Below are 26,202 nucleotides of genomic sequence, written 5' to 3' on the forward strand. Positions count from 1 at the left end.
TTGATTGGCTCATAATGATGTAATCTAGATGTACTTTAAACCAAATGGTCCTGGTCCAGCAATTCTTCCCCCTTAACCTCTGTACAGAAGGTGGTGCTAAAATCTCCTTGGAAAGGAGAGAATCTTTCAGTGTTTTCCCTAGTAAAACTCCAGATCAGGTAATGCTGATTCACAGCTTCACAGAGGATGGCAAATAGAGCAAAAAATAATCTACACATCAACACATAACCGTTTAGACCAGTGTTTTTCAACCTTCCTAATGCTGTAACCCTTTAATACAGTTCCTCATGCTGTGGGGACCCCCAACCATGAAATTATTTTTGTTGCTACGTCATATCTAATTTTGCTACTGTTATGAATGGTAATGTAAATATTTGATATGCAAGCTATCTGATATGCAATCCCTGTGAAAGGGTCATTCCAACCCCAAGGGGGTGAGACCCACAGTGTGAGAAGCTCTGGTTTAAACTATCACAAGGCCAGCAAAACGAATTAAATGACATTCCTCCCTCTGCATCAGCCCCGCCCAGCTTGGAAGCCCCAGGGCAGGCGATTTAAAGCTTCAGGCCCACATACACGCGCCACGGGGGAGGCTCAGGTAGGCTCGTTCTAAAATGCCTTGTCGTCCTCTTTTGAATAATCAAGAGCGATAGGCAGCCACTGTCACCATGGCTCTACATCAAACGCTTAGAGTGGCACAGGAGCCATGGACCTGCCTTCAACAGCCACGTTCTCGCCCAGGCTCCGCCCCCAATTGTGGGCCCGCCCCGGGGCGGGGCCAGTTCGGATATTCCCCGCCCCCTCCCCCCCACGTAACCCGGATATACACTCTTGCTCCCCTTTCACCTCGCGGTCGGCCGTTGGCCTAGGCGGAAGGGCGAGCGGCCGGCTGCTGCTAGACAGGCGCTCGGGGCGCGGGGCGCGGGCGCGGGGCGCGAGGCGCGGGGCGCGGGGCGGCTTCCCCGGGCGGTGATGGCGCGCGCGGGCGCCGGGAGGCGGGCGCCGTTGTAGCGGACTCAGCGGCGGGCCTGGGGCGGCCCTAGCGCCCATCGCGCGCCATGGCCCCCATGGGCATCCGCCTGTCCCCGCTGGGGGTGGCCGTGTTCTTCCTGCTGGGGCTCGGGGTGCTCTACCACCTCTACTCGGGCTTCTTGGCCGGCCGCTTCAGCCTCTTCGGCCTGGGCGGCGAGCCGGCGGGCGGGGCGGCCGAGTCGGCAGCCGACGGGGGCGCGGTGGACCTGCGCGAGATGCTGGCCGTGGCGGTGCTGGCGGCCGAGCGCGGCGGCGACGAGGTGAGGCGGGTCCGCGAAAGCAACGTCCTCCACGAGAAGTCCAAGGGGAAGACGCGCGAGGGCGCCGAGGACAAGATGACCAGCGGCGACGTGCTGTCCAACCGCAAGATGTTTTACCTGCTCAAGACGGCCTTCCCGAACGTGCAGGTGGGTGCTGGGCCCCAGCCTGCCTTCTCGCGGGCCGGGAGTGCGCTCGGACCTGCAGACTTGGAGACACCGAGGTAACGCGTGCAAGGTCACTCAAGTGGAGCTGGCGGAACTTGTAGCTTTCCTCCTCTCCCTGGTTGTGGGTGGCGGGTGTGTCCTCACTGGAGAGCTGGGCTTTGATGCCGGGATGCTGGCGAAGTGAACCACACGTCTGTAACAGGCTGCTTTCTAAGAAAAGGGGTTGAACCCTTTGGGCTTTTGTGTTCTCCTAGGATTTTATGCCTAGAGGAGGTCGTGGCTCTTGAGTCCGTGTTTTCTGGGCAGATAACCCGGGCAGTTAGGCCAAGGCCTGTAGATATGTTTAGTGTGCAGAGAGACCATCGGGAGGAAGGGGACGTGCTCATGAATTGCCAAAAGCTGTATAGTAGTTTATAAATACTATAAACTGTATTTATAAACTTGTAGCTTGTGCTGCTTTTCAAGGAAACGTTTGGAGATAGGCTTTCTTGAAGTTTCACTTAGGTGTAATCCTAGCACTCAAGATTCTTATTTATGTCAGAGTTAAGTAACCATCTACCATCTCTGTGGTAGGTTTCTTGGATAAGAGTTGACATTTTCTTAATCTAGACGTCATTATTATTTTTTTCTCTTGGAATTAATCGTTTCATTGAGGCTGCTTTCTCTGTGTGTGTGTGTGTGTGTGCGCGCGCGCGCGCGCGCGCGCATATGCTTGGTTTCTTGCAGGGTTAAGTAGTACAGGCAGAGTTGGAACTCACTAAGCTCAGACTTGAATTCAGGATCCACTTAACCTCAGCTTCTTGAATGCTGTATCTTCAACAACCTCTGACTTTTCAATGGGCCATTTCCAGTTTATTGTAGTTCAGGGGAAAAGGTTCAGCCTAATGTAACAGAATCTTTTAAATGTATTACCTAACAATAGATTTTGGCTTCTGGAAAGAAAAGTTGCATCCAAGAGTTTTATTGATTAGATAAACAGTAAAAATTAAACTCAGGTTTCTTTGGGAGTTTCCTGACCTCCTGATTTTCAAAGAATTAGAATATCATCATTGAAGAATCTCCTATCTGATGTAATGCTCTCCCCTTCTTACATTACTGTTTTGGGTTTCTTTCATTCCTGTTGTTTGTGTCATTATCTCCCCCGTTTTCCCCCATGAAACATTGGATTTCAACTGTTAAGCTGCTGGATATCAGATGCCATTGACATTAGTGGATTTTTTTTAATGGCTTCCCAAACAAAACACTAATTATTCCCACTTTTTCTTGTACCTTACCCTTTTATTTATTACCATGGCAAATAATTTGCATCTAGATGTGAGATATACTTGAGAAATGCTGTTGTCTTCTCAAAACACATGAATTTCCTTAAAAGTTTGTGGAAAAAAATGGGAGTTTGGGAGCTATTGATATATGATAGTTATATAGTACTGCAATGAATACATTATTGTAATATAGCTGGTGGCTCACATAATGGTCACATAGGACTTTAATTGAACTTCATAGCAATTTTTGAAAGTATATTTCATTTGTGCCTATTTTGCAAATGGGTAGTCAGGTTCATAACACTCCACAGCTTATGTGAGCTCCTCTTGGAGGAAAAAACATGCAACTATTAAGGTAGTGATAGTGAAATGTGAGTTTTCGTTGTTGTTTTTACTCTTCGCTCTTTGGGGCCCTGCCACCCAGCTCCCAAGTAAATAGAGACTTTTTCTTAGTTATGAATGCCTCGCTTTAGCTTGTCTTGTTTCTAACCAGCTTTTCTTAACAAATTATCCTGTTTGCCTTTTGCCTCTGGGCTTTTATCTTTCTTTATTCTATATATACCTTTCTTTACTTCTTACTCTATGGTTTATTGTGTAGCTGGGTGGCTGGCCCCTGGCGTCCTCTCTCTTTCTTCTCTGTTCCCCTCCCCAAATTTCTTCTTCTATTTATTCTCTCTTCCTGCTAGCCCAGCCTATCCTCTCTCCTGGCCTAGCTATTGGCCATTCAGCTCTTTATTAGATCAATTAAGTATTTCAGAGAGGCAAAGTAACACAGCTTCACAGAGTTAAACAAATGCATCATAAAAGAATACAACGCATCTTTGTATCCACAGCATAAGCAAATGTAACACATCTTCAACTAATATTCCATAACAGAAATGTAGCAAGCAAAGCTGCTTTATTAAATTAAGATAAAGTCACCTACATGGTAAGTTTTTAAACGTCTGTGTGTGTGTGTGTGTGTGTGTGTGTATGTGTACATATAAGTGCTCAAATTTTTGCACATTAGAAAACAGAATAACTACCAAGGGTAGCATGATGTTTCATTAAAATAACACTAAGCTTTTGGATTCGAGGTGTTAACACAGTGCCTTAATAGAAAATAACTTTTCTTTTGGCTGAATCTTTGGCTGCCTTGGGGGTTCAGGTTAGGTATTGATTGATAGAATGTTGTATTCATTTATGTACATCAGTGGACGTAGGATGTCCTTTTACTACAATTTATTAGACTAGAAAACAAATGGAGCCATTTAAGTAAAGGCCTAGCCTTAGATGTTCGATTTGTTTTTTTTTTCCTTTTCCCCTCTCCTTCAATGTCCAATAGCACTGTCCTCAATGCTGCTCATTTTTGAAGCCTCACCTCAATGTATTTATATATTTATTTATTTTATGAAGCTTACTTGATATTCTCCATCCAATTCATTTCCTAGTGCAAAGTAACCATTTAAAAGACACAACTTTCCCCTTTCCTTTTAAATCTTATTGCCTTTCAAAATGAGAGGGGTATGTTTTCCTTTTTCCCCACTACTTCTCTTGTCTGGAGTCTGAAGCATGAAATTGCCTGTTTGATGTTCTCACCTTACTTGACTATAATGGGAGTCTCTCTAGAGCACTTGTGTGGTGGGGAGCAGTGTTCCTCCCTGAGGCCAGTGACACTAGGATATCACACCCAGGGGTAGAATGATAACTAACATCAAGTGAATAGAGCTCATCCTATAATGCCCCCAAACAGCCCTGCTTAGGAAATGAGTGTCGGCTTAGTTTGTGAGCTCATGCTTAGATGGACAGCACTCCCCAGAAGTGCATGCTGCCTAGTGAAACACAAGTTTCATCTCTGATTGCTGTGTTTCCTTTTGTCATCAGTTATTCTCTGTCTTCAGGGCAGCTGCTTTACCCCTAAGCAGTTTGGCAATGCTTAATTTCACTGCTTCAAAGCAGTGGTAATTGACAGCCATCTTGCAACTACCTGCCTAGCCTAGTTCTAAGTAAAAGCAATAGAGGTGATAGAACAAACTTTAATCTTAGCTACAGTGTTTTGGATGAATAAAAGAACACAGAGTAGATGCTCAGAGATTTAGGAAGCAAAGTGTTACAAGAAAATCTGGAGGGTTTTTAAGTGTGTTGTGGTTGTAGATGAGGGAGATAGATAAGGATAATGAGTCTTCAGGGACACATAAAAATGACTAAACCAGACTTGTGGCTTGTGGTAGAGCATCTACAACCATGGAAAACTCTGTGTTCAATTCCTGGTCCTACAAGAAAAAATGAATGAAGAGGAATGCCTTTTCTTTTAAAAGAAGCATGTTACAGAAGATTTTTGATTGTGTGTGACTGTTGGTGTGTATACATGAGCACAAATTCCCTCAGAGATCAGAGGCATTTGTGAGCTGCTGGACTTGGTGCTGGAAACTGACCTCTTCAATTTTTTTTATTTATTTGTTTGTTTATTTTATTTATTTATTTTCTTTTTGCAGTGCTGGGAATTGAACTTAGAGCCTTACACATGGTAGGCAACTACTCAAATACTCAGCTATATTCCCATCCCTTAACAAGGTCTTAATGGCAGTCCTCTGTGGAGCTAGTTAGTTACCTTTGTGTGAACATGTCTTGTAGCATGATGTAGAAGAAGCCAAATTGGTAAGCTGGTAAGCAAGTAGAGGCAGTGAATAATAGTAAGTCTTAAGAATAAAAAGTTGGGCCCCTCAGGAATTAGTTCCTGTTACATGGAGCTAGGAGAAGAGTCTAGTTTTGTTTGTTTGGTTTTAGTTTTTGTGGTATTTGTTTTTAACATTTAAAACAGAAGAAGGTTTCTAACTGTTACAAAGTTGTATTTGAGAGGCAGGTGGTAAGAAAACGTCTTTTGAAGGTGAAAATAGAATAGGACAGGTATGGATGGCAGCCTATATATAATTTTTGAAAGTAGCCATTCTCCAGAGAAATAGCTGATGGATATTTAGTAGGAGGACCTGGCTCTTTAGGAGGCTGAGAAGTCAGTCTTCAGCCTGCACACTGGAGACCCAGGAAAGTTGGTGGTATGGTTCAGCTAAAACCCAAAGGCATAAGAACCATGGACCCAATAGTGTAAGTCTTTGTCAGAGGAGAGGAAAGATTTCTGTCTCCATTCCAGCAATCATGTTGAAGGGGCACATTCCCTTTTCCTTTCCCTTTTGTTTCTTCAGGTTTTCACAGGCTTGAGTAAGGTCCATTAACATAAGGCTGAAGAACTGCTTTACTGCATTTGCTCTTTTAAACAATAATTTATCATGAAACACTCAAGCCACAACCAGAAATAAGAAGTTCAGTCAAAAATCTGGGTACCCTATCGTCCATTATAGTGCATATACAAAATTATGTGTGAGATATTACATCTAAAACCATATTAATTATGAAATTGGTTTTTATTTGTTTTTGTTTTTTCGAGACAGGTTTCTCTGTGTAGTTTTGGTGCCTGTCCTGGATCTTGCTCTGTAGACCAGGCTGGCCTCGAACTCACAGAGATCCTCCCAAGTGCTGGGATTAAAGATGTGTGCCACCACCACCTGGCTAATTATATAATTGTTTATAGATAAATGCACTAGATGGTTGATTCTTCTAAAGTCCAAAAGCCCCTTCAACCCCAAATTAACTGTGTTTAGGGCCTTGAGCTTTCATAATACTGAGGAAGAATGGTTTGTTTCACCTCTCTGGAGTCCCAAGTTACAAGACTAGCCTGAATATCTATATATATGTACTATGTAGCAGGAATCTTAAAGAGTCTTATTAATAAAATCAAACCTGAAGCCAGTTATTGGGATGAATGCTGGAAGATCAGAGAAGCAGAACAAGCCACAGCTACCTCACCTCACCAGTTCCTCAGCTGATCCTGTTTCCTCAGACTGGAAGCATCTGTGTTCTCATCAGAATGGGTCTCAGCTGAACTGTGCTGCTCAAAAGCCTAAAAGCATAACCAGCCAAATGCTTCTAGTTTCTGGTCTTCACACCATATATATAAAAATCTTTTTGCTTTCTGCCATCACTCCCTGGGATTAAAGGCTCACTTCTTGGGATTAAAGGCGTGTGTCACCATGCATGGCTGTTTCCAATGTGGCCTTGAACTCACAGAGATCCAGGAGGGATTTCTGCCTCTGGAATGCTAGGATTAAAGGCGTGTGCTAGCACTGCTTATCCTCTATGTTTAATATTATGGCTGTCCTGTTCTCTGACCCCAGATAAGTTTATTAGCGTGCACAATATTTTGGGGAACTCAATACCACCACAGTACTATATATACATATAAGTACATATAGGGTACTAATGTAACAACCTTTATATTCAATAAATATATGATTGCTGATCCCTCCTGTGGCTGCACAAATTAACATTTTCCATTTTAAAAGTTATAAATCACATCTACTATGTTATAGCTGCCACACGTAGATCACAAAAATCTGGGTACCCTATCATCCATTATAGTGGATATGGGATGTTGTATCTAAAACCATAATCTATAATGATTTATACTTCCCTTAAGATTTTTATCTCTTACATCTGCATCTTGCTTTTTACTGTTTTTTTAAAATGTATCTTATATTCTACCTCTCAAACCACTTACAATTTTTCCCTTCTGTTCCTCTTCCATGTTGAGGTTTAGAGGAAGAGAATCAAATTAAATTGAATCATACATGTAAGAATTTATTCTGCCTCTTAAACTTAGAGTATTAGATATGAAAGGAGAAATACATTGATCATGAAAGACTGAGTAGGCAATTCTGTAGAAACATTGTCCAGCAAAGCTATCCTTCATATTGTGACTCTGACCCGGTTGGTGTTGTTAATGTGTAGTTCTGCCATGGCAACATGGCAGAGAAACGTGAAAAACTTTTTCTTTTCATGAGCCAAAAAGTTAGATGTGTCACATTTTTGTCCGTATTTCATTTGCTAGAACATCTAATGTGTTTTCTAACTGCAAGGGAGATTGCAGCTATGAACTTTTATATGCCTGGGAAGGAAATGAGAACTAGATTTTGTGAGCACTAGGCAGACTTATAAAGAGAAACAGCTGGCCAAAAGAAATGTGTCCTTAATAATACTTAAGGCTAATAAACAACGATGTCAGATAAACAGTTGCCAAGAATGAGTGGGAATTGCAAGACTAGGCATCACTTACAGGAATAACCTATGGTCAGTGTACAATTTTCTGGTTTTAAGAAACATTTGACATCACCCACTCAAATTATAGGTTCTTTGAAAACTTCATTTTCCATTCCTATCATAAATGACTTCTCTGAGGGCAGCCAGGTTGGGATAAGAAGGGATGGTTAGTGATTGGTGAAAACTGTTGTCTGTAGGAAGTCCTAAGCTTTTGTGATTTTGTTATGCTTACTTAGTTCACTGTTGAAGTCCATGGACAGAGACATTGAGCATGAAGGAGGCATAATTGCTAACACAGGAGGGGAGTGTGGGAGAATAAATGAGGGAGGAAAAAAAGCAAACCACCATAGCCTAAGAATAGTATCTTCAAATAGGGAATGAACATTTATGTTTGGTTTAGACTGTGCAGATATTCATAGGTGTTTTGCAAGAGAATGTATGCCTTGTCTATTCAAGATGAGTAAGTTAACATGCAAACAAACATGGTCATTTTGGGAATTTATAAGGGCTTTGAAGAGGACAAAGTCTTGTTTTGTGAGGAGAGTATATAGGGATCTTTATGGTAGTACAGAAAGGTCAGACTGAGATAGTTTCATTTGAATTCAGTTCTGTAGACTATTGTAAGTAACTGGAGAGAGTGATTTCGCAGAAGAGTACAGCACGTATAAAGACCCATGTAAGAAGATGGTAAGTTTTGGAGTCCATACATAAATATGCAAACTGAGAGACATCCTGCATAGTGTTTGTTAGCATTAGATCATCTATGATTTACCTTGTAGATGTGACAACTCTGGATTTAATCTCTACATGCTGAAAGTTATTGGGAGTTTTGTTGTTGATAGTGGTGTTGGTGTTGTTTAAATTGGGAATGGCATGATCTCATTTAACATAATGGCAGTTGTTAAGAAGAAGGGAAGCTGTTTGTAGTTTTGGGCTATTTTGAATAAGGCTGCTATGAACAGATTTGATCAAGTGTCCTTGTGGTAGGATGAAGCATCCTTTGGGTATATACCCAGAAATAGTATAGCTGAGTCTTGAGGTAGATCAATTGATTCCCAGTTGATTTCCATAGTGGCTGTACAAGTTTGTAGTCCCGCCAGCAATGGATGAGTGCTCCTTTGCGCCACATTCTTGCCAGCATGAGCTGTCACTTGTTTTTGATCTTAGCAATTCTGACAGGTATAAGATGGAATCTCAAAGTTGTTTTGACTTATATTTACCTAATGGCTAAGTATGTCTCCTGACACTGCCTGGAGGGCCAGGACTCAGAGGCTGGATAGCCCAGAGACCTAGGATAGAATCAAATACAACTGAATGTGTATATATGTATATATATATATATCAATGAAATGATTCCTAAATATATTCTGCTATACTCATAGATCAGTGCCTAGCCCAGTTGTTATCAGAGAATCTTCATCTAGCAACTCATGGGAGCAGATGCAGAGACCCACAGCTAAACATTGGGTGGAGCTTGGGGAACCCTGCAGAAAGGAAGGATTGTAGAGGGGTTGAGGACACCAGGAGAACATGCCCACAGAATCAGCTAAGTTCATAGGGCTCACGGAGACCGAAGTGACAATCACGGAGTCTGTATGGATCTGAGCTAGGTCCTCTGCATATATGTTGTGGTTGTGTAGATTGGTGTTCTTATGTAACTCCTAACAGTAGGAGTGGGGACTTATTTATTTTATTTCATGTATGAGTTGAGTGCTCTATCTGCATGTATGACTTTACAATAGAAGAGGGTTTCAGATCCCATTATAGATAGTTGTGAGCTACTATGTGGTTGCTGGGAATTGAACTTAGGACCTCTGGAAGAGCAGCCAGTACTCTAAACCACTGAGCCATCTCTCCAGCCCTGTCTCTGACTCCTTTGCCTCCTCTTGGGACCCTTTACCTCCTACTGGGTTGCCTCATTGGCCTTGATATAAGGGTTTATGTCAAGCCTTATTATATCTTGTATACCATGTTCTGTTTATATCCCTGAGAAGCCTGATCATTTCTGAAGGGACATGAAGGAACAGCGGATTTGGGGGATGGGGTTGGGAAAGAGCAAGAGGAGTGGAGGGAAGAGAAACTGCAATTGGGATGTAATGTATGAGAGACATACATACATACGTACGTACGTACGTAAATAAATAAGGAAAGCTATGTAGAGGAAATTATTTTTGTCTGATTTATGCATCATTCTAGTTCAGTAGCTAAATACTTGTTGAATAAATTAAGTGAATATGATACAGAACATAGGAAAAATGTAAAGGCTATTATAGGAATCCAGTGAGAAAATGACCCTAATGGCTTAAACAAGTATTTTCTTGATATACTTGGTGGTGCAAAATTGGGAGGTAGAATCTTGAAGACTCACTGACTCCCACTGTCAGTGACAATGGGAGGAAAGGCCCGAGGCTATAGCCTATGGTAGCCCGAGAAATTATTTTCAGAGACCTCTACTTAGGTGGAGCTGGGATCCTTGATTCGAATAGAGTCAGTATTAAGCAAAGAAAATAAAATATTTGTTACTAATATATCAAAATGCAGTTGATGGTATTTTATACTTGATGATAGGGAATTTTTCTTCAAGTTCTTTTGTGTTGTCTCATTGCTTAGTCATCAGTTGCAAATCATGGCTTATGTGAATGACCATGGCTGCTGTGAGTTCATGTGTGAAACAGCCGTGTTACAGGATAGTGTTTCACAGCATCCCCTCCCTCCTGCAGTTCTTGCAGTCTTTCTACCTCCTCTTTGTAGAAGTTCCCTGAGCCTTGGTGGGGACAGAGCTGATGTCTCATCTGTGACTGTGAGCACTCATATCATATCACTCTGTGCAGTCTGAACAGCATGGTGTCCCTGCATTAACCACTATCTGCTGCACTGCAGTAAAAAGTTTCTCTGACCAAGGTTGGAGCAGCACAAATCTATGAATATAAATAAAAATATTTAGGGTTTAGCAAAATGTTTCATTGGTTAATCCTGAGCAGTTGATCCTATTGCACAGGAATGAGATTCACGTCCCAGGACCCACGTGGCTGCTCACAACTGTCTAACTCCAGTTCCAGGGAATTGAATTCCTTTTGGCCTCCCTGGGCATACATGTGGTACACTTATATACATGGATGAACACCAAAACATAAATATTTAGAAGACAATATTCAAAAAGATAACATCAATGAGTTCTTCTTCAGGCTTACAGGTTCCCTAGCAGTGGGCTTTGACAATGTTTACAATAATAAGTTCAATATGTAAAGCAGTGGTTCTATGTGGGGCAGGATGGAGGTCTATTTTTTGGCAACATCTGGAGACATTTTTAATTCTCAAAACTGATGGATATGCCTTGAGAGGTTTTATAGGCATCTAGCCAGGGCTGCTCAAAGCAGCCTACAATGCACGAGATGGGTAGCTTCATAACAAGTTTATTCACTCAAAGTAATTGGGGTGCCATGGTGGAAAATGCCAATTTAAAGAAATGTGCAGTATCCTTTTCTCAACAGAATTCTTACTATACATGGTACTGCATGTATCCATATTTATGATGGTTTATGGAAAGTACCAGCTCTAAAAACTGTGTGTGTTGGGGACTGGAGAGATGGCTCAGCAGTTAAGAGTATTTGCTATTCTTAGAAAGAATCCAGGTTGAGTTTCTAGCATTTACGTGGCAGCTCACAAAGCATCTGTAAGTCTAGTTCATAGGGGTTCTATACCATCTTCTGGCCACCAGGGCACTAGGCATATGTGATAACATAGACGTTCGTGCAGACAAAACATTCCTATACATGAAATAAAAATATATTTATATGTATTCTCTCCTCACTTCACAGTTTTATGTATTTATGATAAATCAGATTTATGTTTTAATTTTTTTCTTATATGAATGAAAAGACAGAAATTTTTACTTTACCTTCTTACCCTTCAATACATCTTTAATGTATAGTTAAAAGACAGCTAGGCATTCATTTTTGTGTCCTTTTTGATTGCTTATTTCAATTTATTTAGATTTTGTAATATGCTAGCTTATCTATTTAGTGATCCAGGATTTCTTTTCCTTACTGCTTAAATGGTTCATTTTAGACAACTAATTCCCTCAGCCATTTTATCCTTTAGCATTCAAATTCTGTTTTTAAGGCAAATCCTTTGTATAACTGCATTTTTATTGTTCTGTTTGCTTCTCACTGTAGTTGCTTATATCCAGTGTTCTAGAAAATATCTCTTTTCAGACTTTAGAATTTTTTTTACTGTTTTTTAAAAATGAGTTCCATGATATATATAGCCTAAGGGTGGCCTGAGGCACCCTCCTCCTCCTCCCTCACCCTCCCTTGCACTGGACTGTAGACATGCCACAACCTCAGACCCCTCAGGACTTTTATTCTTGATTCAGCCTTGACTAACTCACTTCTTTGATAATGTTTCTCATTTTGTATTAGGACCCTGTCTCTACTCGGAGTCTCAGTCAACATTAACCAAAACACTAAACTTGAAGATTAGATTCGAAAGTATTTGAAGATAAAATGTCACTCCAGTGCTTTTATATGATGCTTTTTTTTTAAATTTTGCATTGAATTCCTTGAAATATTTTAAGGTTTTCATTAATAAGAATTTATGTGAATTATGTGGGATGCATTTTTTTGAGATTTATTAAGTAATAATGATTTTCTCCTTTGTCACACCAACTATTTCCACTGTAGATAAATACCGAGGAACACGTGGATGCATCTGACAAGGAGGTCATTGTATGGAATCGTAAGATTCCTGAAGACATCCTAAAGGAAATAGCTGCTCCTAAGGAGGTACCCGCAGAAAGTGTGACTGTCTGGATTGACCCGCTTGATGCTACACAGGAATACACAGGTGAATCTCAAATAGTATATTGTCAGTTTATATTAGAGAACATGGACCAGGGCAGATAGTGTGTGCATGAGGGCAAATACTTTACAAATTTTCCAGTTAGATTTTAAGAATCCAATTAGATTTCCAGACAAACAGGTTAGGTTATTAAGGTATTTTATGAACCCTTTAGACTGGATGGGTGATTCTCATTCTTGTTTCCCATACCATAGCATATTCCTCTGATAATATTAGCTCATACAGTGGCACCAGCATACTACTAGACAGCTAGTACTGAGGAAAAGTATTAGCCAGAATATAATATTTACTTTGGGTATTGAGAATTCAGGTTTTATTATATATACATCTGACATAAGAATTCAAAATGCTTAATTTTATGGAGCCAGAAAGTGAAAAGTAGCAAAATAAGATTATCACCATCAACCCCCAAACACATACACATTCATGTTATTCTTGCCCAGCTCAAGTTTCATCTCTGTGGTCTTTTCTCAGGTTCTTTGTTACACAGCAGTATCTAATTCCTGCTTTACTCTTTTCTGGTATATGTTAAAATTAATTTGTCCCTCTATAAAGTAAGACCCCCAGAATATGTGAATTTGTACCTTTACACCTTGGCATTCTGTATTCTAAATTTGAACCATAATATGTACTCCATAGATTATTACTATTAAGAAGAGAAGGCACGGGTGTGTGTGTGTATACATATATATATATATTTAATGACTAAAGTTGCAAAACTGATTTTTATGAGTAAATAGTAGAAACATAGACTATTGAGCTTGTTGGCAAAAAGTTGTTTTTTAAATTAACTGGCCTGAGTACATCATCATAATTAGTGTTCATATCCCTGTGTACAAGACTATTTTAAATTTCTAACTTGATTTTTGATAAATAATTATCAGTATTATATAGGTTAGGAAACTAAGTTTAATTTGCCCAGGAACTGAAGTTACTAAAATGATGGACTGAGTGATTAACCCCGGTAACCAGATCTCATAACTACTTAGCAGATCTCCTGCTTAGGGCAGTTTTGCTTGTGAAAGGTATTTCACACGTCTGAATTCTGATGAAGTAAGTATCCTGTTGTGTACTGAAATCAAACACAATACTTTAACAGCCATGCCTTTGTGTTTTCTCCTAGAGGATCTTCGAAAGTATGTCACTACCATGGTGTGTGTAGCTGTGAATGGCAAACCTGTGCTAGGAGTTATTCATAAGCCATTTTCTGAATATACAGGTATGAAGTATATGTGAGCACCTTTGAGAGGCAGTGGTACTTGAACTGTTTGTCTATAGTACTTAACCATTATTCTAGGATTTTAGTAATTGATGTCTGTCTTCCACCCATGTACACTACTAACTACGGTGAGGATTTTATGGTTGACACTGATAGTATGTGAAAAAATACAGCTTTCTAAAAAAAAATAATAATAATCTGTTGGAAATACTATTAGGTAGAAACATTCTCCAGCAAGGTGTCTTTTATTTTTTTCATGGTGTTCTTGGAAGTGAGGTATAGGATTCTTACACTGGATTCTTTTGTAAAGCTGTATAGTTGTTCTAGCCAAATCTGTTGTATTATGCAGAGCTCCATATTGTGATAAAGAAGAGTGATACTTACACATCGGAAGTGGGAGAGTAGCTGTCCCATTTGTAGCTACAGCACACATCTTTTAGAGAACCTTAGGGTCCTTTCTTCATATGATCGTGTTTGTTAGTTTCCTACAAAATGCAGGTCAGGTCACTGATGGCTGTGTTGTAAGAAGACATGGATGACCATGTCAAGGAACTTCTTCTTCAGTTAGGCTATGACCTTTGCTTATAGCCCTGCCAAAGTCAGTGGATGCAGGTGCGGGGAACCCTGAAGTCGTCTGAAAACACCCTAAGACCAAGTTCTCAACATAAAGGAGATTTATTTGCTGCAGAGGGACAAAGGACAAGGAATAAGAGACAAAGACAAAAGATAGAGTGTAGATGTATCCAACAGTCTTATTAAATAAGAAACACAGAAACAATGTAAAAGAGAAAGCCGAGAGGTCAGAGCTCAGAGCTAAAATCTCACCCTTCCTCCTGCGGTGTCCCAGCTTCCCGAAAAAGAGAGCTATATCCTGTCTGTTCATCTTCTTAAGTATTTTGTTCTGCCTTCTCATTGGTTGTAAACCCAAACACGTGACTGCCTCGTCACTGTCTGTATGTACAGCCCCCCAGGTCTTAAAGGCATATGTCTCCAATGCTGTCTGTATCCCTGAACACACAGAGATCTATGGGATTAAAGGCGTGTGCCACCACTGCCACACTCTTTCTATGGCTCTAATAGCTCTGACCCCCGGGCAACTTTATTTATTAACATACAATCAAAATCACATTTCAGTACAATTAGAATACCACCACAATAGAGGATGAGGGAGGAAGGGAAGGAAAGAAGGGAAAGGGGAAACGGGTATTTGTTGGTTGCCTCTGGTTAGAGCAGAGACAGATAGGGACCATAAGCAAATGGTGGTTTATAAAGATGAAAGGAGAAACCCTGTGTTAGGATGAGGTGTTTAATTTTAATGGGCATAGTAATTAGGTGAGCCAAAGGGGTTTTTTGATTACTGGACTTCAATTCTTTGTTAGCTGGACCTTGGTAGTCAGCCTCAGGAGGAGGAAGTGGCCAAATAAGGGAATAGACCTTGATGGCCAGCTTTAGGAATGCAATCTAACAGTTTTTTAGCAAAGCAGAGGGAATAGGGGAGAAGGGCAAGGCTTGCCAGAGCCATGTTTGCCATGCTTTGACTGGCTAGAGTCCGTTCAGTGGGGAAGATATTACAGTACAGTTCCTCATTCAGCAAGGCTGCCTGTGTTCTGGTTTTCTAAGGTGTGGGCAGTAGTCTCATGTTCACCATGGCAACATAAGTTATTACTGTTGTGGGGGAAGAATAGTTAGTATAAATACTATTGCTGACTGCTGCAAGGATTTGTGGTGCTTTTTATTGGTTAATTCCCCTCAACTCATAGGACAAATATTATGAGCTTTGGCACCACCATTCTCCAAGATGACAATGTCCACATTGCCAGTATTGAAAACTATGACCATGTATTATGGGTAATATTAGTGTCATCCTCAAATTTATATGTTAGTTTCTTACAGCTGTTAAAATTAAAAATAAAAACATTCTATGCATGTATGAAACACTGAAATAATAAAAATATATTAAAAATAAAAAAGTTCAAGATTATATTTTTGGGGCTACATATGCATATATATCACAGTATACCTTATAAAATGAAAAAAGCAAAAACAAACATTAAGTTTTTGAACCACTGAACCACACCTGCTTTTTAGGCTTACTTGCAGAGCCACAATAATCAGATTTACATTCTGTGTTGCTAAATGTAACTAATGCAGTCAGAGGAGAAAGAGACATTGTGCTGCACTGGACTTCATGTGCTAGGTATCAGGAGATTACAGGTAGAGCTTTTCTTTATTTATCACAAAATAAACACATTATGTAGCTGCTCTTTTACCTTGTCACCTAAATCTAATTTAAATATGTTCATTGAAGCTAGAGAGGTGGTTCTATAGTTAAGGGTACCTATTTACTCTTGCAGAGGGCCCAAGTTTCAGTTCTCAGCTTCCCTGTTGAAACTCCTGCTCCAGGGGTTCTGCACCCTATTCTGACTTCCTAGCATCTGCACTCATGTTTACAGACCTACACACAGACTTACCCATAATTTAAAAGTAAAACTAAAAAATATTTATCCATGTAACTGCTATATTTTAGTGTATTGCATATTTAACATGAAGTGCCTTTTTAATACTGAATTAGTAATTGCTAGTATCCTACACAATACTGACCCCTAGAGCTAGAGCATTGTAAATTCACTTCTTAATATACAGGATAGTTAGTGAAGGATAATTAGAAAAGAATTTAAAGATTTTTTTTCACCTTTTGAAACTTTTTGTAAATACAGACACAAAATTATGGTAAGTACTCATGAGCTTTTTCCTCCAGTGTATTTTAAAGTTACAGATACTGTATTTTGCCTCAGCAAACCATTATTCCCCGTGGCATTCAGTATTTTCATTTCTCTGCATGTTCCTGGAGTGGATTTATATAGCTGCTTCCTTAAAACAAGGTCCTGTCAAGTGAGGTGGATTTCTTCTAGCCACAAAGCTGTTGCCTTATGTACTTTTCATGGGGAACAGCTTCCAACACTTCTTAGCCCCATGTCTTTCCTTGTTTTGGAGAGCAGGCCACTTCTCCCGTAGGACATTGGGCATTTTGATCAGATGCCACTGGATGCTCCTTCTCCAGGAGCTTTCTCCCCTGAGAGATGGGAGGCTTCTTATTAGGCGCCTGCTTTATTTCTTTTGTCTTGTTCCTGGGAGGCCACTGCCTCCTTACAGCTGTAGTTGCCTTTCCAAATGTCAAAGATGTCTTCTTCCTCTCACTTCCCCAATTTCCCTATCTTTTCTAAGTGTTTTATTGACTAATTTTGGGTCAAGAAGGAACCTTGGCTCCTATTAGCCGAGTCCTCCCATAGTGAGAATTGGCCAACCTCTTGGTACTTCTCTGAAGCTCCTGCTGTGGTGGACACACAGAGATTGTATTTGGCAGTTGTTCTGCTGGTTTGCAGTGTTTGTTTTATTGCTTTCTCATCTGTTTGGATTTGTCTTTCTGTTTCCTACTTACTCTGGAGATACAGATGAAAAGGCTTTATATTCACTTCCCTTGTGGTTATGTATAGCTTTTAGATGGATGGCTGCCATCATCCATGGTGACTCAGAAACCCAGACCTTCTTCTCTTTCTTTTTTTTTTTTTATAAACTACATTCATTGCTAACCATGGTATCCCATAGTGAGTGAATGTTAGAATAGCAATATAACTGGTTTACTTTTGACTGAATTTGCTTTCTTGCATTGTTTGCCCCAGAGTGAGGAAAACTTAAACCCCAGCATGCACTTTAAGCTATCTCTGGAAGCCCCTCCCTCCTTTGAAACCTCCTTCTACCACCACCACCAGTTCTGTAGTTTGTTTCTTTGACTCAGTCTTTTTGAGATGGGGGTCTCACACTCCGTACCAGGGTGGCTTGGAACTATGCATTCTGCAGTGGCCTTGTACTCATAGCAGCCCTCCTGCTTCAGCCTCTCTAATGCTGGAATTCTAGGTATGAGCTTCCACACTCAATTGACTTTGTATTTTTATGCTCTCTCCTACTTTGCTTTCTGTTGCTGGGATAAACACCATGACCAGAAGTAACGTAGGAAGGAAAGGGTTGATTTCATCTTGGAAAGTACAGTCCATTATCAAGGAAAGCCAAGGCAGGAACTTGAAGCAAAATCTACAGAGGAATGCTGTTTTCTGGCTTGTTCCCAGGCTCCCACAGGCAACTACTTAAAGTGTTATTTATGTATCTGAATGTGTCTTAGTGAGTGTATGCCACACGTAAGGGTGCCCACTGCAGCTAGGAGAGACAATTGGATCCTTTGGGATGGAGTTAAAGGCAATTGTGAGATACCTCACATTGTGCTGGGAACAGAACTCAGGTTCTCTGGAAGAGCAGCAAGTCCTCTTAAATGCTGGACCATCTCTTTAGCTGCTCAGCTACCTTATACAGCCCAGGCCCACTGGCCTAGGGATAGTGCTGCCACATAGGCTGGACCCTCCTACATTAAGTAGCAGTCAAGAAAATACCCTACAGACATGTTCATGGGCCAGTTTCATAGAAACAATTCTTCAGTTGAGGTTCCTTCTCACAAGTATGTCAAGACAACGACTCACCAGGACATGCTCCTTGGTATGACAGTGTGTAAACCTAACTCACTTCATTAACTATTTTGTGTGTTTAAAGCCATTTGGGAAAATGAGCAGTATGCAAGTATATAAAACCATGACTGTATCAGAAGTAGAGATAGAAGAAAATCAAGTTTGAAATTTGAATTATCCAAACAGTTATGTTCTTGTCACAGGTTATGCTTCCTGAATCTGACTTTGGTGTGAGCTCAATGTTAAGATGTTTGTTAAGGACTGTTGTACTGAGGTGAAATTTTTGAAGGGAGGGAAGAAAATGGGCTAAGTATAGCTAGGAATTGAGTTACAAGGTGGTCTCAATAGAGGCCATTTGGTAATGGGGAGGGTACCAGAATTCTTATGCCAAATATTTGATAGTTGTTCTAATTGTGAAGGACACAGGGCACTTGGAAGCTTTGTTTCAATGATTGCCTATTTTATTAATTTAAAAAATTAAGTAATTTTTGTACTTAACAAAAAAAATCTGTTTGAGGGAAATAAATGATTAAGTCTGTAGAAAATGACTTTTTCTTTTTTCAGTCACTTGGCTCTGAAGATTGTAATTTGTATAATGCTTTGGAATTATAAACCTTCAGGGCTGTTAATGGGCATCCCGTTTGCTTTTCAGCTTGGGCAATGGTAGATGGTGGTTCAAATGTGAAAGCCCGTTCTTCCTACAATGAGAAGACTCCAAAGATCATTGTGTCTCGCTCTCATGCAGGGATGGTCAAACAGGTTGCTCTGCAGACCTTTGGAAACCAGACATCAATCATCCCAGCTGGTGGTGCTGGTATGTTCCCCTGCTTCTCCCCATCTTGTGGTTCCATAGTATGTTCCAGCATGGGCACAGATTTCTCAGGAGACCAAATTGTTTGTCCCTTACATAGGCACAGAATAAGGAGGCAGTGTACTTTGGAGACAGGCTCAGACTCCTATGGGGCATCTCTAGGGTAGGACTGCATTACCATTACCTGTGTCAGAAACCAAGTCTTACTTCATGGTAGCTCTTCATAAATTACCACAAAAGCATACTGCCCTCAGTGTACATCTGTACACCAGCAGGGCTGCTCTAAATATGACCTGACTGTAAAATAATTGTCCTATGTGTTTAATGGTGGGCCTGTCAGGAGGAAAGATGGAAGACTTGAGATGTTTTTATGGCAGAAAGCTGTCAGGCATCATCCTAGGGATTGCTAGAATGGCTAATCCTTAGATCACTAAACTCTTCAACTTGTACATCTAGGATGAGCAAGAAAGTATTATGCTCACCCATTTTAACATATATCTCCTGTTCTTTACTACCTGATTATAAATCAGAGCCCACAGTTCTGAAAATGGACAGTAGTAAATACTCAGATAGTGTGAGCCATGTGTAGTTTTTGGCATATTATTATTTAATTAAACCACCTTTAAAAATGTTTAATAAATTACTATGAGATCTGTACAAGAGTAGACAGTAACCTGGATTTGGCTTGAAAAGGCCATTTGATGAATGTTTATCATGTCAGAAATTTTTTTAATTCAAGTAAATAAATTAAAATCAGAAAACATTTGTGTTCCAGTCCATTTTCAGCAGTGCTAAGATAGAAGTAGTTGGAAGGGAGAAAAATGACACTTTGCAACCTGATATGTTTAATTTGCCAGTTGTGTATACTGCTTTCCTAGATTTTTCCGTAGAGGATGCCTGTTAGGTTAGTTAGGAAAAGTAAATGTCCAGAATAGCTAGGAGGGTTGAGATGAACTGGATTCTAGATGTGATGTCCTCCTCCTCCTTTTTTTTTTTTTTTTATTTTGTACCTCATTAGTAAAAGACAGTGGAGTAGTGCTCTTTTAAAATATGTGTCATAGACCAGCTTCCTCTAATTGAGACTAGCTTAACTATATTAGTAAGCTTATTTTGACGGTACTGTTGCTATACTGAGCCTATATTGGGGTTGTGACTTGTAAGCATGATTATGTTCTTAGATTTAAGCAAAGGCAGTATGGAATGCTCATAAAGATCTCATCCTGTTCCCTTCAACTGTGTACTTGAAAAGTTTGCACACTTTTTATTAAGTCATTTGAGTGATAACCTAAATTTTTCTTTCTCTTCTAGGTTATAAAGTTTTAGCACTCTTGGATGTGCCTGATATGAGTCAAGAAAAAGCAGATCTATATATTCACGTGACGTACATCAAAAAGTGGGATATATGTGCTGGCAATGCCATCCTAAAAGCCCTTGGAGGGCATATGACCACTCTGAATGGTGAAGAGATCAGTTATACTGGGTCTGATGGTATTGAAGGGGGACTCCTTGCTAGCATCAAAATGAACCACCAAGCTCTGGTCAGAAAACTCCCAGATTTAGAAAAGTCAGGACATCAATAAGCATTCCTGACCACAGGGTGCAACTCTTCCAGGGGTGAATTGTTCAGCCTGAACTGTTGGAAGCTTCAAAGGACTGGTGGAGACTATGCATGGTTAAGGCCATCCTGAACTTAGGAAGTACTTATGAAGCATCAGAGACTTACTTTCCCTGTAATAGGATGCAAAATCAGGGAAATTAGGTTGCTTCATTTCTCAAGTATTGTCTTTATTTTTGAGACTATTTTCATACAGTTGTCATACACAAGCCACATATATATATGTATGTATATATATGTGTGTGTATATATATATATATATATTTGTGGATTAAAATCTAGAGCTGAGTCTATACTGTTATGAGTCACCATTTTCACTCAACAAATGATGAGTCTGTACTATTGATACTTTCATATAGAATTGGGTTTGAGGAAGGCTTGGTTTTATGTAGATGTTTAGTGTAACTTTGAGGTTGTATCTTATAGAAAATAAAGTCATTGGTGATTTTTACTCCTCAGATGGAAAGCACAAAAAGTCTCATATTCATTAATATGCAACAAGTGCTCTGTTCATCTACCATTTCTATGGATTTAGTAGAAAAGGCTTAAGTAGATTATTTTCTTTGGAATTTTACTAACAGATTCACCAGCTGATAGAAAATATAGACAAATGATGAACTGCATTATAATTGGAATTTATTGTGAATGTGTGTTTTGTTTTGATCAAAGTGTATCTATGGTTTCAACATTTCTGCCATGTTACTGTTGATTTTCATTTCCCTTTGGAAGGTGCATTCATTCATCCTTTCTCTATTGACCAGCATTTAGTCTTTACCTGTAAAGTTGGTTTTGTTTCAATGTTACCATCATGGTTTGCTGTATTTTCTCATTAGAGATAAAATATGCTGTAAGACACTATAAGAATATAAATGATTCTGTCATAATTGAAAGTTACTTCACATTAGACGGACTGACTAGTTTTAGTTATTTTTCAGGAATTTTGTTTTAGTAGATTTTTAAAACCTTACCAGGTTTATCAGTAGAGATTCTCTTATTATCAAGAATGAGCACAGCTCCTTTTTAGCTGTTAGGAGACTCAATAACCAGATTCTCAAAGGAATCACTTTTGACACAAGCCTGTAGTTTCCTCTCAGATTACTGTCATGAAAATTGATGAAGATGTGTTTTTGCTCAGTTGGCAGAATATGGTTAGAAAAAGATGATGGCATTTTTCATGTTGTTATAACAAGAGCTTGTTTTCTTACCTGGATTTGTTGTGTTGCTCTAGGAACTTGTTTTCTGGGCTGTATTTGTTAGTGCGAGTGGTTTTTCCTAGTGTGATCTAGAAAATCAATGTAAATAATCATGTTTTTCATGTGGCTTTGATACCCTTATAAACTTTAATGAGGAATTTCTCATATTTTCTTTTCTTAAAAAAGTAACCCTAAAGCAATTTTCTATTTATTTTCCTATTTTAGAGGTAAAATTGAGCAGGAGGGACTTGCTAGCCTGTTGGACATGCACACTGTAGGTTTGCATGTCATAGGGTCCATCATTCTTTAGTAGTGGAATGGATCTTAGCACACTACAAGTGCTGTACCTTATACTTAGCAACTAGTAACAAATTAGCCTTCATGCAGTGAAAATTCTAAGTTTTGAAAGTTGGAAACTTGGTATTTATTTAACAGGACTTGTGAATTTTGAAAACTGTTTCAGGCACATAATCTAATTACCAAACAATATAACAAGATAAATGAAACCCTGCTTTTTCCAGGGAGATGGCAGAAGCAGATACTCACCAGAGTCCTGTAATATAGACATTTGTTTTCATTGTAATACATCAAAACAGGAAATGGAATATAATTAAAAATGTTTTAATGTTCAGAAACTTTTATCATTGAGTAGAAGCAAAACTAGTTCATATTAGCAAGCATGATTGCTTTATTTTCTAATTTCATTAATTTGTATAACTGATATGAATGATTTCTGTGTTAAGCTCAAAAGTTAAGGTGTTGGCTGAAAGTTGAAAGTATTATTTTATAATTTGTTAGTGTTGTCTAGTTACTAATGATTTTTACATACTTTTATAGACAGTTCATTTTTTAAAAATTTTGCTTAAGAGCCAATACACATTACAAGGAAAATGGTATTTATATTTATTTATGAGGTATTATTGTGCCAGAATGTACTAGCCGTCGAGTATGTAATATCTCTCAGAATTAACATTAAATTGTTTTCTTTCTAAACATAACAAACTAAGCACGTTTACATTTGGAAACTTACCTGCTTTCCCTTTAGTAGAAACAGACATCCAGACCCTCAGTGTCATCTCCTCAGCCACCCTTGTAACGCTTTGCTGCCCTGCCCCATCTTTCCTTTTGGCCCTCTTTCTTAGCTGATATGCCACCTTGCCCCATGCTAAACCCAAAATTCTTTTATAAACTCATTCCTCTTTATGTTGGCCACTGAACATTGAATTGAGACTCTGGTAAAGGTCACAGTGAAAGTGATCAGTCCTGGAAGAGATCTGGTTAACCATTATTTTTGAGTCTCACTGAAAAGTAAAGAAAATCACTTTCAATACCATAAACTTCATGTCATGTGTATCAATACTAATGTTTTTACAAAACACATCTTCCTACCCATCTCTATATATAATCTCTATACAAGCCTGCAATATGCCAGAGAATTGGATGGGTAAGCCCGCTTAAAGAAACCTGCTTTTACTGTTGGTTTTCATTCTTATGTCTCTCGCTATTTCAGTTCAGTTTACAAGGCCCTACAAGACAGTCAGATTCGTCTTTGTGAGTTTTCTCCTTTCCCCAGTTTTATTTTGTTTTTGACTGGAACACTCAAATGAGGTATTAGCGTTGTATAGTGAACTGACAAGAACATCTAGATTTATGTTTATCTGACAGTTATGTGGATTCTGTTTCCTGGGCCTGCTTTGTACTGTTCTGAAGACTGTGTTGGTAGGTAGGGCCAGGGTGGAGAAGAGAAGGAAGGTGCAGAAGCTCAGGAGAGATATCAATAGGGTGAGAGGCTAGCATTCACCCTGCCTGCCCTACCCTGCTCTTAGATCCTAAGTTCAAGTACCTAACATTACTCTGGCTGTGGAGGTGGTAGTGCTGTGATCACCCAGACAAAAATTCGGTGGAAGGCCAGTGTTGAACAGAAAGTGCCCATTTTAGCTTGGTGATAGCTGAAGGTGACCTTCCTGGGACAACCCAGGAGGTTAAAGCAAGAACTATTGGGATTATTCTAGCTGCAACTACCTGTCTTGGCTGTGTAGATGGTTGATGTGTAGAAACAGAAGTAGTTTTTCATTTTGGTTCTGGATTAAGATGTTTTTAATGATATACCTGCAAAGTGGCCCAGTCCTATAACTGTGTAGAGGAAAAAAACAAACAAAAAAAGAACAACAAAAAAAAAAAACCAAAAAACCCTAGTCTGTGGGGTTTTTCCTTAAGAAAAAAAAATTGTGCCTTAAATAGGGCATTGTATGTTACTAATACAAAACACTTTTTTTTAATATATGGGGAAATAGCTTTTTCCCATTAAACTTTAAGTTCTTTTAATGTTTTTTATATCGGAGTTGGGGAAAGTCATTAAAATTAAATAAAACTGATAAATTATTTTTGCATAATGTAGCCTTTACAGTTGTACATTTTTCTAAGAACTGGATCATGATGTATATAAGTCTGAAATGATGTTTCATCATTTGGTTCTTAATTAAATGTAAGACCAGGATAGATAACATTTTGCAAATTTTACTTTTAAGTAAATCATTTGGGACTACTTTATCTTTTCTAGTCCTCTGGGGTAATTTTGGTTTAAAAAAAAAAATAGCTGTTAGTGGTAGAGTTATGGTGGTCTGTTAGTTAAATAAACTGTGTGTTGTGACACAATAGAGTTCCTAATGAGGAAAGGATTCTAACCCTGACGAGCCACAGTTGTGAGGGCTGCTTCACAGTAGTGAAGTTCTGCAATGACACGATTCAGTGAGGTACTGATAGGTGTACTTTGTTCCTTTTTATAAAAGCCTGGCAGTTACAGGTATTCTGACTTAGCATTGGCAAAAATTGACAAAAGATTTTTGTGGGGTTTTTTAATTATTTTTTGAGATGGGTGGTAAATTAATTTAATGCAAGAAATGAGATGTTTTTCTTTGAGATAATACAAGTCAAACTGAAGTTAATAATGATTAATAATGCTAAAACAGCTGATTATATACCATGTCTGTGATCATTCCCTAAAGTATTATATAATGTGTCTGTGTAAAGTGCAAAAGAAGAGGTTGTGGTGTTTTGTCAATATATTTAATTAAATTATTTTAAGGTGTAAAACAAGTGGTACCTTTGTCATTCTGGAGAGGCATGTTCCTCCATTTTTTTTTTAAACTAGGAAAGAAACACAATAAGTTAACGTGGGATACTTAATCTGAAAACAATCTCATGACCCCAAATGTGGCCTCAGCCTTCATTATGTGGAGTATTCTGGAGAGGTACCCTTCTTGTCCTGTACTTGCAGTAGCCAGAACCAGCCTTGGTCGTCTCAACAGGGTCTGTAGCGATGGACTGCAGCACTGCTAAGACTTAACATACATCCACAGTGTTGCCTGGAGTAGCCGTGCCTGCATCACCAGGACTGTGGTTTCCCTGATCTTCTAAACTTCTCCTCACTTTCTGTTAATCCATTTCTGAAAATGGGTCAACAGTAAGAGGAATTAAAATATTTTACCTCTGAATACTTTTCACACATTTAAAGCCATGGAGGAAATAAGCCGTTTCTTGATGCAGAGATGCCACATTTTTTTAGCAGGCTCTGATCTTCCAACCCACTCCACCAGACTGAAGTGGAGGCCATTGTCAACTGAACTTCATTGGGAAGAAATCTCCTCCCATGGCCTTTGCAGACTGCTTTGTGCTTCCACACACCACTTTTGTAAAGGCTGTTAGTTTACTTGATAAAGAGATAGAATGTGTGTCTTTGATTTGCGTGTGTGTGTGTGTGTGTGTGTGTGTGTGTGTGTGTGTGTGTGTGTTTTACCATATTCGCAATACCTAGTCTTGCACAAATTAGTCCAGATTGTGTGTTGAATTGAACTAAAGGGTCACTACTAGTGTTAGCATGCTTCATGCCTCAGTAGTATAAGCTAGTTGTTTCCTTTGCTGATACTTGTAATTACTGCTCCACACACACTAATTTTTGTTTTGTTTTTGTTTTGTTTTGTTTTTAAATTTTGCCTTTCCTCTAGATACTACCCCATGGTCAATTAACTGTATAAAATGTGATTGCTTCTGGTGACATAATTATCCCAAACCTTGCCCCTGGATATACTTTGACAAGTGAAATTTGAATTCCTCAAATAAATTGGTCATGTCTGAAAAGTTG

General features: G+C 39.3%; 1 protein-coding gene across 1 annotated transcript; it reads left to right on the plus strand.

Annotated features, from left to right (window-relative positions):
* The first annotated feature begins 945 nt into the window (after window positions 1–945).
* Window positions 946–26,202, plus strand: Bpnt2 (3'(2'), 5'-bisphosphate nucleotidase 2). Its single transcript, XM_028894311.2, has 5 exons — window positions 946–1,439; window positions 12,532–12,694; window positions 13,833–13,928; window positions 19,095–19,256; window positions 20,562–26,202. Exons 1-5 carry the CDS (start codon window positions 1,059–1,061, stop codon window positions 20,831–20,833), a joined length of 1,074 nt encoding a protein of 357 aa, XP_028750144.1. The 5' UTR covers window positions 946–1,058; the 3' UTR covers window positions 20,834–26,202.

The sequence above is a fragment of the Peromyscus leucopus genome, chromosome 2, assembly GCF_004664715.2.
Source record: "Peromyscus leucopus breed LL Stock chromosome 2, UCI_PerLeu_2.1, whole genome shotgun sequence".
Classification (NCBI taxonomy): domain Eukaryota; kingdom Metazoa; phylum Chordata; class Mammalia; order Rodentia; family Cricetidae; genus Peromyscus; species Peromyscus leucopus.